Source organism: Cetorhinus maximus, chromosome 11, assembly GCF_964194155.1.
Source record: "Cetorhinus maximus chromosome 11, sCetMax3.hap1.1, whole genome shotgun sequence".
In the NCBI taxonomy this organism is placed as follows: domain Eukaryota; kingdom Metazoa; phylum Chordata; class Chondrichthyes; order Lamniformes; family Cetorhinidae; genus Cetorhinus; species Cetorhinus maximus.
This window is the reverse complement of record NC_135889.1, coordinates 75,953,442-75,968,640: the sequence shown is the minus strand read 5'-3', so window position 1 is coordinate 75,968,640 and position 15,199 is coordinate 75,953,442. Positions and strand designations below refer to the sequence as shown.

The window sequence follows — 15,199 nt, the reverse complement described above, 5'->3', positions numbered from 1 at the left end:
TCTTTAGCTCTGAAGAAGTCATACAAATGTGAAATGTTAACTTTGCTTCTTTCTCCACAGATGTTGCCAGACCTGCTGAGCTTTTTTCCAGCATTATCTGTTTTTATTTCAGATTTCCAGCATCCACAGTATTTTGCTTTTATGTTGATAATGGGATATTGAGCGATGATAATGCCATTGAATTTCAAGGTGAGATAATTAGATTCTCTCTTATTGGAGATAGTCATTGCCTGGCATTTAAGTGGCAAGTGACATTCACACCACACATCAGCACAAGCCTGAATGTTGTCCAGATCTTGCTGCATATGAATACATATGGCTTCAGTATCTGAGGAGTTGCAAATGATACTGAACATTGTGCAATCATCAGCGGACATCCCCATTTCTGATGTTATTATGGAAGGAAGGTAATTGATGAAGCAGCTGAAGATGGTTGGACCTAGGACACTACCCTAAGGAACTCTTGAAGTGATGTCCTGAGACTGAGATGATTGGCCTCTAATAACCATAAGCAGCTTTCTTTGTGCTAGATATGACTCCAACCAGTGGAGAGTTTTCTCTGATTCCCATTGATTTCAATTTTTCCAGGGCTCCTTGATGCCCCACTCAGTTAAGTGCTGCCTTGATACCAAGGACAGTCATCTCACCTCATCTCTGGAATTCAGCCCTTTTGTCCATACTTGGACCAAGGCTGTAACGAGGTCTGTAATCAGGGCTGAGTGGCCCTGGCAGAACCGAAACTGAGTGAGCAGGTTATTGTGTAAATGCTGCTTGATACCACTGTTAATGACACCTTCTATCACTTTCCCGATGATGGAGAGGAGGCTGATGGGGCCATAATTGGTTGAATTGGATTTGTCCTACTTTTTGAATACAGGACATACCTGGGCAATTTTCCACATTGTTGGGTAGACGTCAATGTTGCAGCTGTACTGGAACAGCCTGGCTAGGAACATGACTAATTCTGGAGCACAAGTCTTCAAGACTATTGCCAGAATGTTGTCTGGGCCCATAGCCTTTGTAGTATCCAGTGCTTTCAACCATTCCTTGATATCACAAGGGGTGAACTGAATTGGCTGAAGATTGTCATCTGATATGCAGGGGGCCTCTGGAGGAAGCCAAGATGGCTCAACCAGTTGGCACTTTTGGTTGAAGATGGTTACAAATGCTTCAGCCTTGTCTTTCACACTGGTGTGCTGCGCTTCCTAATCATTGAGGATAGGGATATTTGTGGACCTGCCTCCTCCTGTTAGTTGTTTAATTGTCCACCACCGTTCATGACTGGATGAGACAGGACTGCAGAGCTTAGATCTGATCTGTTGCTTGTGGGATTGCTTATCTCAATCTATCGCATGCTACTTCTGCTGTTTGGCATGCAAGTAGGCTGACATCTCTATTTAGGTATGCCTGATGCTGCTCCTGTTTTCACAACTCATAAGAAGTTCTTTCGATATCACCCAGCCTGATGAGCAACTGCCTAACTTCGAGGTACCATGCTGTTTCCAGTGCAAGCTCAGCCATTTTGGATGTAGGATGGTAAATTGTGCAGCAAAAAAAATCAGACCTGTGGACTTGAGTACAGCCCTCAATAGCTGCAGTGTAGTTTAGGATGCTGCACATCTGCTGAATGGGTGTTCATTTCATGCTAGTCTACAGGAGGACTTTCCAAACTCTACAGTGCTGACCCTGAAACTACTGAATGGCTGAAGTGTGTATAATGTCCACCTATTTGGTACTTTAGACATTTTTACCTTTTAATTTATCTTCCTACCTAATAGTTTGCATTTTGATTTTTTTCCAACATTTATCCTATCACTTGCACATTTTCAAATAAAATAATAATAACTACTCTCATCTGAGTCAGGAGGTCATCTAGTGAAACCCATTGCAGGATTTGAGCATGGAATCAGGCCTGAAACTTCATTGCAATAACGATTGACGACTGCATCTTAGAGCTCATATCTTTCAGAGGAAAATGTTAAGATATGACCCCATCTGCCTGTTCAGCTGGATTCAAAGAAGAGCAGAAGACTTCACGTTTCCCTGGCTAACATTTAACCCTCAACAAGATAATTAACATTTACTGTGGGGCCATGCTGTGTGCAAATTGGGTACCTCATTTGCTGGTATCAGAACAATGACATCATAGGAAAAGTAATTAATTGGCATTAAAGTTCTTTAAACATCTTAAAGGCATGAAAGGCACATACAAATACAAGTTATTTTAACCTCCTCAAATAACTCTACCAGGTGAGGTATGCACCAATTTAGCTTCAGTAAAGCCTTGCTGATTCTCTGTAATCAGTTTGTTTTTTTTCAAATAATCAAGTAATTTGTAAAATTTGTCACTAAACAGATTCTACCATTTTTTCCTGCTCTTGACCACTGAGCTACAGTTGCACTTGTGTCCCCTTGTTTTTGTTTTAAAGATGGAATTCTTTTTTTTAAAAAAAGTATATTCACCAAGTTTTCATTGCATTCTGAATAATTATGTAACATATGTCACTTCCCAGTCCTTAGATGATATTCTTCAATCCAGCAAGCTTGGGAAGATTGTAAATAATGCATGTCCAGTTTCTTTGCTTATTTCTTCTAATACTCTTAAATGGAAATCATCATTAGGATTTGCTAAGAGAAATTAGTATTTAATTAACTTGCTGGAGTCTTTTGAACAGGTAACAGAGGGTTGATGAGGGCAATGCTATTGATGTGATATGGACTTCCAAAAGGCATTTGTATACAGTGCTGCATAACAGACTTGAGCAAAGTTATAGCTCATGGAATAAAACGGAAAGTAGCAGGATGGGGTACGAAATTGGCTAAGTGACAGGAAACAGTAATGGTTAATGATGTTTTTAGGGCTGGAGGAAAGTTTGTAGTGGAGTTCCCCAGTGGTCAGCGTTGGGACCCTTATTCTTCCTGATATATATTAATGACCTAGACCTTGGTGTACAAAGCACAATTTCAAAGTTTGCGGATGATACAAAACTTGGAAGCATTGTGAACTGTGGGGAGGATAGTGTAGAACTTCAAACACACATAGACAAGTTAGTGGAATGGGCGGACAAGTGGCAGATGAAGTTCAACACGGAGAAATATGAAGTGATTCATTTTGGTAGGAATAACATGGAACAAAGATATAAAATAAAGGATACGACTGAAGTAGATGCAGGAGCAGAGGAACCTGAGTGTGTATGTGCATAAGTCATTGAAGGTGGCAGGACAGATTGAGAGAGTGGTTAATAAAGCATACGGTATCCTCGGCTTTATTATTATGAGTATAGAGTGCTAGAGCAAAGACACTAGTTTGGCCACAGCTGAAGTATTGCATCCAGTTCTGGGTGCAGGTTCAATTGAGACATTCAGAAGGGAATTAGACTGTTATCTGAAAAGGAAGGATGTGCAGGGTTACCACAGAACCATAGAAAAGTTACGGTGCAGAAAAAGGCCATTCAGCCCATCATGTCTGCGCCAGACAAAAGGAGAAAAAAAGAAACTAGCCACTCATTTTAATCCCACTTTCCAACAACTAGTCCATAGTCTTGCAGGCTTACAGCACTTCAGATGCAGATCCAAGTACCTTTTAAAGGAGTTGAGTGTTTCAGCCTCAACCACCAACTTGGGCAGTGAATTCCAGACGCCCACCGCCCTCTGGGTGAAAAAGGTTTTCCTTATGTCCTCTCTAATCCTTCTACCAATCACCTTAAATCTATGCTCCCTGGTAATTGACCCCTCAGCTAGGGGATACAATCTTTCCTGTCTACCGTATCTAGGCCCCTCATAATTTTGTACACCTCAATTAGGTCACCCCTTAGCCTCCTCTGTTCTAAGGAAAACAACCGTAGCTTATCCAATCTCTCCTCATAGCTGCAATTTTCAAGCCCTGGCAACATTCTTGTAAATCTCTTCTGCACTCTCTCCAGAGCAATTATGTCCTCCCTGTAATGTGACCAGAACTGTACACAAAATTCCAGCTGTGGCCTAACCAGCGTCTTATACAGTCCCATCATTACATCCCTGCTTTTGTATTCAATACCTCGCCCAATAAAGGAAAGCATTCCATATGCTTTCTTGACCACTTTGTCTAACTGTCCTGCCATCTTCGAGGACCTGTGGATATGCACTCCAAGGTGTCTCACTTCCCCAACCCCTCGCAACAGTATTAAGTCTTTTGTGACTGTCATAAGCTTTCTTTTATCTTGGTCTATATGCTTCTGGATAACTAGGGGGCTCTAGATTTGGCAGTACCACCCTTTTCCTTTGTGCGGACATGTCTACACTATGCCCCCAGAATCTCACCTTTGAATGCCTCCCATTGATTTGACACAGTTTTTCCTTCTAACAGCTGTATCCAGTCCGCTCCTGCCAACTCATCTCTCAGCTTTGTAAAATTTGTCTTCTCCCAATTTAGAACTTTTACTCCTGTTCTACCTTTGTCCTTTTCCATAATGATGCTAAATCTAACTATATTATGGTCACCATCTCCAAAATGATCCCCCACTGCTAATCCACCCACTTGCCCAGCTTCATTTCCTAAGACGAAATCTAGAATTGCACCCCTTCTCGTTCGGTTCATTATGTGCTGACTAAAAAAGATTTCTTGAATGCAGTTCAAGAATTTTGTGTGCATTGTGCCCTTCACACTGTTCATATCCCAACTGATATTAGGATATTGTCCCCAACAATTACTGCCTTATTGTTTTCACACTCAGAAATCTCTCTACATATTTGCTCTTCTAACGCCCTTCCACTATTTGGGGGTCTATAGTACACTCCTAGCAGTGTGGCTGCCCCATTTTTATTTCTGAGCTCAATTCTGGCCTCATTTGATAGTTCATTTCATATATCATCCCTTCTCACAGCTGTAATTGATTCTTTAACCAATACTGCTACACCCCCACCCTTTTTATCCCCCTGCCTGAAAACTCCATATCTAGGGATGTTGAGCTGCCATTTTTGCCCTTCGTTAAGCCAAGTTTCTGTTCTGGAATCTGTGTCCTCAGCTCATCCGGCTTTATTTACTATGCTCCTTGCATTCCATATATACGTTTTAATGCTGCCAAATTCCTGTGCTGGACACTTTTTAATCTGTGCTGCTTCTGTCTTTCAGAGTCATTAATTCTCCAATTCCTGTTCCCTGCTCTGAATTTGTCCTTGGGTTCCCATTCCCCTGCCAACCTAGTTTAAACCGCCCCTACCAACGCACTCGCAAATCTCCCTGCAAGGATATTCGGTCCAGTTCTGTGCAGGTGTAGACCATCCGCTTTGTACAGGTCCCACCTTCCCCAGAACCAGTCCCAATACATCAGAAATCTGATGCCCTCCCTCCTACACCAGCTTTCCAGCTACATGTTTATTCGCACAATTCTCCTATTTCTAACACAAAAACAAAAATACCTGGAAAAACTCAGCAGGTCTGACAGCATCTGCGGAGAGGCTTATGTCTATACTCGCTTGCACGTGGGACTGGGAGTAATCCTGAGATTACTGCTTTAGAGGTCCTGCTTTTCAATCCTTTCTAGCTCCCTAAAGTCTGCTTTCGGGACCTCATCCCCTTTTCCTACCCAAGTCATTGGTACCTATGTGCACCACGACCGCTGGCTGATCACCTTCCGCCAAAAGAATGTCCTGCATCTGCTCCATAACATCCTTGGCCCTGGCACCAAGGAGGCAACATACCACCCTGGAGTCACGTCTATGCCCACATAAACGCCTGTCTGTTCCCCTAACTAATGAATCCCCTTTTAGTACTGCTCTTCCGCTCTTCTTTCTCCCCTCCTGTACAACAGAGCTTCCTGTAGTGCCACAAACTTTGCTCTAATTGCACTCCTCCAAAGAACCAACCACTGCTATCCAAAACAGAAAACCAGTTGGTGAGCAGGGCCCCAAGGGACTCCTGCATTACCTGCCTAATTTTATTGCACTGCCTGGCAGTCACCCATTCCCTTTCTGCCTCCAGGTTCCTAATCTGCGGTGGGACCACCTCTCTGAACGTGCTATCCACGTAGCTCTCAGCCTCGCGGATATACCACAGTGACCCCAGCTGCCACTCAAGCTCCGAAACCCTGAGCTTCATGTTCTGTAGCTGGTGACACTTCCTGCACATGTGGTCATCTAGGACACTGGTACCATCCACAACTTACCACATATTACAAGACACGCATTCCACACGACGAAGCTGACCTGTAATGGCTTCAATTTACTTCCCTTGTGTTAATTTTATTTTACTTTGGTTTACTTATGCAACTTTACCTGGCCTCGACTTAACTTTATTTCACTATTGTTTGTGTTTCTTACTTAAATGTAAGTAGCCCCATGTATTTTCTAATTCTCAGCACTTGATGACACTCTCTAACAGCAGTTTCTGACCAACAATGAACTTTGTTTCTCCTGTGATGTTAGGTGCTAGGTGCTGCTGACTGCGTGGCTCGGAGTCCTCTTGCACAATCTGGGGAGAAGGCGGGGGAATGACACTATGGGGAGAATTTTCCCCATGTCGGGCAGGCCGGTTGGGAGAGGGCGCGGAGCCAATCATCGCCTGCGATTGGCTCCGCGCTGCCATTTTATGTGGGCGGGCCAATTAAGGCCTGCCCAGCATGACGCACGGCAGTAAGAGGGAGAGTCGGAGCCTGTGCTCTTTCGCGCATGTGCACGAAAGAGCGCAGAAATCTCCGTGGCACGGACCTGCCTCGGGGAGATTAAGTACATATTGAGAAATTTTAATAAAGATAAAAATCATTTACACACACCCCCTCATGTGACCGTGCCACACGAGCTGGGACATGTTTATAGATTGAGCAAAATTTATTTAGTAAAGCCTTCAGGAAATCTCATCCTGAAAAACGCGAAGGTCCCTTGGGCTCTTTGCCTGCCCGCCAACCCTAAGGTTGGACGGGCAGGGTTGATGATTACTTTAATTAGTTTTTTAATGGTCTTAACAGGCCTTTGACAGTTCAGCGGGTGCGCAGCCACTTCCAGCACGCGCGAGCTGAACAAAAGATCTGAATGATGCATGGTGATGTCAGGAGGCCTGACATCACCGCATGTCATTTTAGGTGCCGGTGTGCCGGGTCTACCCTCGCACACCAACATGAAAATTCTGGCCTATGTGAATTGTTAACTCAGAGAGCCGGTGCAGACATGATGGGCTAATCGGCCGCCTCCTTCACTAGCAATTCTGTGATTTGGGCTAGCTATTTGTCTTTATTCTTCTTAGGTTACTCATTACAATTTTGCCACTGATACTAATCATCAGTTTTCCCTTTAGATCTGAGAGTGGGCGGTTATTTTTTTTAACTGTAAATCGCAAAGTAAAATATTCAGTTTAGCTGTTCCACTAGGTCTTCACCTCCACTATCTTTATATTGTAATTAAACCTGTTTTTAATGGCACCATCTTCCTTATCCCTTTGTTACTTGGTGTACTCAAAAAAAAACTTTGCTGTTACCCTTTATACCCTCTGCATATTTTATCCACATTCTCTCTTTACCTCTTACTTTCCTTCTTCCTGTAATTCTCTCAATATCATTCCTACACTTTTGTCTTTACATCCTACGGGTATGTATTTGTCTTGGGCATTAGTGCAAAATCAGTGATAACGCATTGACAGACCCTTTTTTCCACCCTGCCTGATTTTCTTCTCAATTGACTTCAGTGTGAAAGGAATGAGCTACCATTGCACCATCACCCAAAATAAATTTATAGCTCCTTATAGTTTAATGATGGTTTGAACATCTGTCACAGACAATTGTTCCGTCAACTCAGAAGTAATTCTGTTGCCCTTGAGCTGCAAATATTGTTTTGTAATCTACTTGTTATTATATGTAGGTTCCACTGTTGGTCTGTAGATTTCCCAACTAATTTCTCTAATTGTATTACAGTAAATTCCTTCCTCAACATTAGCTTGTTTAAGTCTAATCCTTGAATTATGATCCCTCTTGCCCCTTTCAATCTGGATTGTCAACGTAATCATGCCATTATTTTAAAGATCCTCCCTTCCTACTAGGCTGGTGACTATTTTTGGTTCATGGTCATAAGTAAATAGAGTATCATTTGCTCCTTTCTAGTCTTTAGGACATGCTGCTTAGGAAACTAGCTTTACTGCATTTAATACAACTGTTTCTTTTCCAGCTGTTTCCTTGCCAATTTGTATTTCCAGTCACTTAATTTGATTTTGTAATCCTGCTAGTACTGGCATAACTCACCTTATTTTGTCAAGTTCTTTCTCCCTCTCTGCCTGTTGGCCCCTTTACCATTCTGTTTACCATTTGTTTAACTTCCTACTTCCAATACCCCAATTTCTTCCCTCCATACATTCTATTTCAAAGTCTTACTGCCCCTTCTCTTTTCCCTCACATAGTTATGCATTCAGAGAAAGTAGCAGCTCAAGAATTATTTCTCTTAACTTTTCTTTCTAGTTGTAATTGATAACTTTAAACAATTGAAGTTAAAGAATAGATGCTGAACATGTTGCAGAACAAAAATATATATGCATATTTTAAAAGATGCAAGACATTTTTGAAGTTTTGTAAAGTGGATTACAAACATAAAAATATTAGTTGTAAAATATTGTGACTGCATTGGAATGGGTACAGAATTAATTTATTTCAGTAAATTTAACTTAGAATGATGGTTAATGTGTATCACACAAGTCTTAATTTATTAGTGTATGCAGATGTTCATGATCACTACAACAGCAGGATTAAGGGCATCAAAGACGGTTCATTTTTTATCCCGTTTTATTTTTAAAGTACATGCCTGCTGCTCCAGCTATGCAGGGAACATATATCCCCCAGTACACACACGTGTCAACAGCTGCTGTTCCAGTGGAGGTAAGTGTTTGTGTGCACATAACACATCCATCAATTATAAGCAGTTATTGAAATAAGAATTTTGTTTTTTTTAATTGGGTCCTCAGTGGAACACATTCAGATCTTTCAATATCTCAAAATACTAAGTTAACTTTTCCACATCCACTAGAAGTCAGTAGAGATATTTTCAATTAAAGGATAAAAGTTGTATTCCAGATAAACTACTGCATAAAGTGAAATACGCACACACCTAAATCTAGGTATTGAATATGGAATAATAGGGCTTCTTGTACAGAAATAGTAATTCTGTTTTTTAGGTTATATATGAACATGGGTAATTATTTTAATGTAAGGCGTATTTTGTATAATACTTACTACTTAACTATTGATATGTTTATTACATTGATGTCTCAAGTTAATAGTTGATGGAAATGGCATAAATGCTTGACACACTTAAATGGACTGCTCATTTCAAAAAGCATTTTTTGTAGAATACTATGATTGGAAGACTATCCTGTCTGGACTGCCTTTCTGGTATCATTGTCTCAGCAGTAAAATGAACACTTGTCTGTGATTGATGTAGTTAATGTTGATAATGCCAGTTCATAATCTGTTTTTAAAAATAGATAATAGTGAGAAGCTGCAAGTGAATTCATGACACAACTTAATTGTAATAAGGATCTAATGATTTCAGCATGTGCTTTATTGATTGTATTTCATCATCACAGGAGTCTAGCGGTCAGCAGCAGCAAGTTTCTGTAGAGACATCGACTGAACACTCTCCCTACTCTTATCAGCAAAGCAAGTAATTCTCAGGTAGCTATTAATTGTTGCAAACGTTGATGATTTATTTATCCCTTTGAAGTTTTTAAGTCAAATTGGCAAAAATGACAACATGTCTATGTGCTGTTGCTGATTAAAAAGCATAAAGACCTTTTAGTTGTACTTTCATAACATATTCAGTTGTTTGGATGACATAGAAAAGATTATATGTAAAATGTTTATGAGTGCTTTTAGTTTTGGTAGATTTTAAAATAGCCCTAAAGTCTCAATGTTAATGAATAAGGTAATTCCTCCATTTTTTTTGATACTATATTCAAATATTACACTAACTCATGACGTAAACACTTGGATCCATAAGTCATCAGAAGAAAGGCACAACTTCAAGGTTAAGGGAATAGTGTGTTTTGCATAATATGTTAACATTAGGCTGAATAAGCACCAGTTCATTCCGGCCCTATTTTTATGAAATTACATGTGTCTGCAGTTAGTCAATAAGCTGAAACCTAAATCTACATTTCGATGTTTGTTTTGCTATTGCAGCAGTCTCTTTTGTGAAATATAATCTGAATGACCCGATGTATGTCCAGCGGTGTTCTGTGCTCAAACTGCTTACATTTAATGAAAGTAGTTCAATCAGTTATTTATATTCATGGGCATTTCTCATCTTTTAACTGGTATTACTACATAAAATACAATTTGATATTCAGCTACAAATAAAATGTTTATGTTTGTGTAATGTTCGACCATTTTATAATCTGGACATTTTTATTAGATATGGTCTATTAGGCTATTATGTGTACACCTCACTAATAGTTACATTTCTGTAATCAGGATACAACATTTCTCCTTTGCCTTCAGGTTTCTTGTGCACCACCTGACTTTTTCTCACAGGTGTCATTCCTACAGGACAAGACACATGCCTGTGTTTTTACATGTTCTTTCACATGATGTTCACATGACTTGCACACCAACACTAAGCACTATTGCTGAAGTTGCTGAAAAAAAGAGATGTTTTTGTTTTTTTTGTCTTGCACTCATCAGGACAATTCACAAGAAAATACCAATGTCAGAGGAAACAATGTATTTATAGTGTATGAGAAGAGAGAGCTGATTGGTTGGCAAGTGGACTCTGGTGAAGGCGTTGCCATGAAAGATATACCAGTTGATGGTGACTGACAGTAAACTGCCAAGCATTGTTTGAAATTTAAACCAGGCAGCTTGATTCTGATTGGTCAAGACATTGCCCTGGGTAATGAACCAGCAAATGGCTGTCACTCATTTTGTTTCACTGAAACAGGTGTAATGTGCATACGTGTTCTTCCTGTCTGCAAAGAACAGGGCCTTGTGTATTAATATAAGTAGCTTCCAGTACAAGCAAATGCGTCATACTGCGAACCTGACTGACGATCTTAAATTGGTAGTCAGCATAATTTTTAGCACACTGAGAATTATTTGGCAAATGCCCAATCGTGGAGTCACATTTAATGTTGGACACTGTGTTTTGAGTTTTGTAAATATGGGCTGGTTGGGTATGGTCCATGCCTTGCCCGTTGCAAACAATGGAAGGGACATGCTGTTTGATACAATCCACCTGTCTTTGGGACATACGGCCTACATATCTCGCATCACATTGGCACTAAAATTCATACACCACATTACTCATTTGTGTGATACGCAGAATGTCTTTTTGGCTTGACGGCAGCATCCTATTAGTGGCGAATGCCACTAGTATTGCTAATGCATAGTAGCAGCATGAAACAGCTATCTTCACCTGTTGCTTATTTTTTGAGGTACTTTACCCTTCCAGAGTAATCTGAGGTAGACTGGGCAGTTTTCAGAGCTGAAAGTGATGGCCTTGGACCTTTTCATGCGTTTGCGAGATATTGCATGAAATAATCTGACCAGGGTAGCCATTATCCCACAGGATAGCCAATCAGAGTACATTTGCCAACCAATCAGCACTCTCTTCTCATACGGTATAAATATGTTGTTTCCCCTGACATTGGTATTTTCTTGCGAATTGTCCTGATGAGTGCAAGATGAAAAACTTCAACAAAAAATGCCTCTTTTTTTCAGCAATACTTTAGATCTGTATCATCAAATGACTGTTTATATTGCTGAAATGCTGCATTGTCGGAGGTTATTTATCCCATTGATGTTTATGTGGCCTTACTGTGTGCAAATTGACTGTTGTATTTGCCTATATTGCAGAAGTAATTAATTGACTACAGAGTGCTTTGAGATACCCTAAATATGCAAAAGATGCAATATAAAATGCAAATTTTTCATTCTTCCTTCACTCAGCATGAGTCTGTATGTTCTTTCATTCACTCTGATAAATGGAACCACCAAAAAGAATGAATTCGGGAAGAAAGAAAAAATCTTTTGTGATTCTCATCTGTTTTTTAAAAAAATGAAGATATCCTTTGTAAAAGTTTGTCTTCCTCATTTTTGTATTTCAGATGTGCAATGATGGCCCTTCCCCACCTAGCGGAGGACATTGAAGGACTGAAACAATCATGGATTCTAATCTAATATGCTTTAACATTGTCAACCTTTTGCACAGGTTCTGAAAAAATATTTGTAATAAAATCAGCTGAAGCAGACTATTTTGGTATAAGTTCTGTGAAGTACATATAAATGCTTACATTCATCAAGGGGTAAATAAACCTCCAGGAAATAAGTTTATTTTATTAAGGAAAGAAAGCTTATTTTTAAGATTTTGTCTAAACAGCAACATAAACCTTCTGTATGCATAGATTGAGAGAGTGAAATTTATTATTAAAGATGCATGGCAGATTAGTCTTCATAGACTAAAGATGTCTGTTATGACTTATATTACTTCTTCTGTATTATATACCTGGAATTTTTCTGAAGTTTCAAATTAGACCAGGTACCTTCCACTGATATACTATGCTTGCTGTGTGAGTGTTGTTGTTGTTGTGAAGTGTTACATTGTTAGAGTCTTTTTCTGTTAAATGCCGACTTTGTTATAGGTAGAGTGATGTGACTATAGATTTAAATTTTTTCCTCAAGCTACAATTTGCCTTAAACCTCATGTTTCAGAAGCTGAAACATTTTAAAAACCTCTATAAGATATAGTGCTTTGGCCATACAAAATGGCTCAGTAATGCCTTGTAAATCAGCATTAATAGACTTTTATAGAGTTGATAGTCCTAATTTGACTGGTTGTGGATCACACCTTTTTAATGTATTGTAGATTTTTTTTATATTTTTCATTGTTCTTAGCTAAGTAATAATTGAGGTAGAAATTTTAGGAGGAAAAAGCATGTTGGGTGAAATACATTTTCTGAGTTTGATGAAATTTTAACAATGAAGTGTTTTTAAGGTGGTTGGGTTGTAAATTCATCAGATAATAGAAAAGAGTTAGGAATTCTGCTATATTGTGAAAATGAAAAAAATCTTTTGGCTTTTTTCAAAATAAATTGATGTTGTAGTCTTAGTGTAGATAAAAGGGGTAAGAATGGGTGTGCCTGTCATAGCAATGTTTTTTCTTCAGCTTTAGCAGGTTTTAAGAGTTGCTAAAGCTTAGATGATTTATGAGTGCTCACAAGGTAGCAAATAAATTAGTTGATTTTAAAGAAAAAGTATGAAAGCTAAACCAGTTTTGTTCATTGAAAATAAACAGAGATTGGCATAATTCTGAATGGGTACTAGCTCTTTGTTAGGTATATATAAAAAAAAAAGACTTGGCACTTTTGAAAGTTAATATTACCAAAGAATTATGAGCTAGAAACTAGTCAAATGGGGAAAAGAAGTCAGCCTAGAGTTTCTTCTGTACACTTTTATTTTATTTTGTGCCGGACCAGTTTGCGATTAGATGTGCCTTTTTACGTGCATTTGCATTTAATTTTTTTAAATGTAGGGACACAAAGAAGCATGAAGGAAGGTTTTGATCCAAGCAGTGCCACACTTTATATAATTTTCATTACCATCATCTTCACTACATGTGCTAGAGTAATAAGAATGATTTTGAAGCTATGAAGTCACTGATAACTATTTGGAGCTTTACCTGATAGAAACAGTTTTATTTCACATCAAGCCAGTAGAGCTCACCTCATTTATTCATGACTTGTATTTAAAAATAAATAAAATAGGTTGTCTTCCAAGAGACTGTGCATTTGTCTGGTCAGCTGTTTGATCAGTTATCTACCTCAAGGTTGTGTTTTCTGTTTTATTGGGTCAGGTTGCTGGGCCTGCCTGCCTCACTAGACCAAATCACTCTAGCTCAGGAGCTAGGGCTAAACAAGTTATTTTTTCATGTGTTTAGCTATTTTTCAGAATTATTGTAATATGTCAATGTATTAAGTTCTTGTCATCAGTAAATTTCATAGTTTCAAAATATTTGCTGCTGAAGAGATTTTTTTTAAAAATAGTGTTTGTTATATTCTCAACACATATATCTTGTGAAAAGCAAAACAGTTGTGGTATTACTTGATCAGTACTCCCTAGAATATTTCTGCTGTGTCAAAATCCAGGCAAATTGCAGCTGATTGATTGCTAGAATCAGAGCTACAGACAAATATTGGATTATTGCGTATCGTTCAAGACTGAAATCTGAGAGGTCTATATAACTGTGTGGAATTGGCTGCTGTTTAATATCTGAACTAAGTGCCATACTCATTATCTGGATAAGATTTGGAAGAAAATCCGCTGTACATAAAGAAATGATCAGTTACCTAAAACATCACATTGTAGACAGCCATTAAATTATAAAGAAACTTAATTTATGAAGAAAGACCTTTTGTACAGATTGTTTGAAAAAGATTTTCATAGATATGTCTATATGATCAAGAGAATTAATTTTTTATTTTTGTTTTACTTGTGCCACAAACTTGCCAGTGGTAACTTATTTGTCCGGTTCCAAATGACTCATTCTGTAGTTTTGTTTCCTAAGATGTGTTGTTTAAGCCAAGAAAACATTTTTGAAATGTAAATTAATTTAGATTGGTACCTTAGTATTTCTGTTAATTTTCTTTTGGAAAACCTTTGAATAAAAAACGACCAAGTGAAAATACTTCATCTTACATTTTTATTAATCTAATTACTTTTCATTCCTGTTCTTATGGCCAGGATTTTCCCCCCGTTGGGGGGGATGTTGAAGAGCGGGCGCGCAGAAGCGCCCCTCAGATCGGCGCACCCAAACGGGAGCACGCTGCCATTTTACGTGGGCAGGCCAATTAAGGCCCGCCCAGCGTGACGTCCGCATGGAAGCCCCCTGTGCAGGTGAGGGGGGGAGGGGGGGTGGATTCCCTGAGCCGAGAGTGTGCTCTTTCGCGCATGCGCATGAAAGAGCGCACTCATCTCCCTGAGGCTAAGTGTTGCCTCAGGGAGATCGGCTCCACTGTCAAAAATAGTAAAAATAGAAAAAAAGAAAATTCCCTAACATGTCCCCCCATGTGCCACTGTCATGAGTTGAGACATGTCCTAATTTCTAAAAACACTTCAATTAAATTTTTTAAAACCTACATGAAACCTCGTCCCGCCTGTGGATGAGGTTTTATGCTTTTTCTAATGCCCAGCAGGGCTCCTGGCCTGCCCGCCAACCTTAAGGTTGGATGGGCAGGGCCGTTAATTACATAAGT

At 39.3% G+C, this 15,199-nt stretch overlaps 1 protein-coding gene across 13 annotated transcripts in view; it reads left to right on the top strand.

The window, feature by feature from the left end:
• The window catches only part of LOC144686695 (RNA-binding motif, single-stranded-interacting protein 1-like), a 637,597-nt gene extending 622,966 nt beyond the window's left edge, over positions 1-14,631 (top strand). For all 13 annotated transcript variants that reach the window (XM_078552250.1, XM_078552249.1, XM_078552248.1 and 10 more), the window contains 3 exons: positions 8,751-8,831; positions 9,539-9,626; positions 12,056-14,631. In XM_078552250.1, the coding sequence (XP_078408376.1) occupies positions 8,751-8,831; positions 9,539-9,619 (162 nt within the window). In that variant the 3' untranslated portion in view covers positions 9,620-9,626; positions 12,056-14,631. The remainder of the gene's footprint in view (positions 1-8,750; positions 8,832-9,538; positions 9,627-12,055) is intronic.
• The last annotated feature ends 568 nt before the right edge of the window (positions 14,632-15,199 follow it).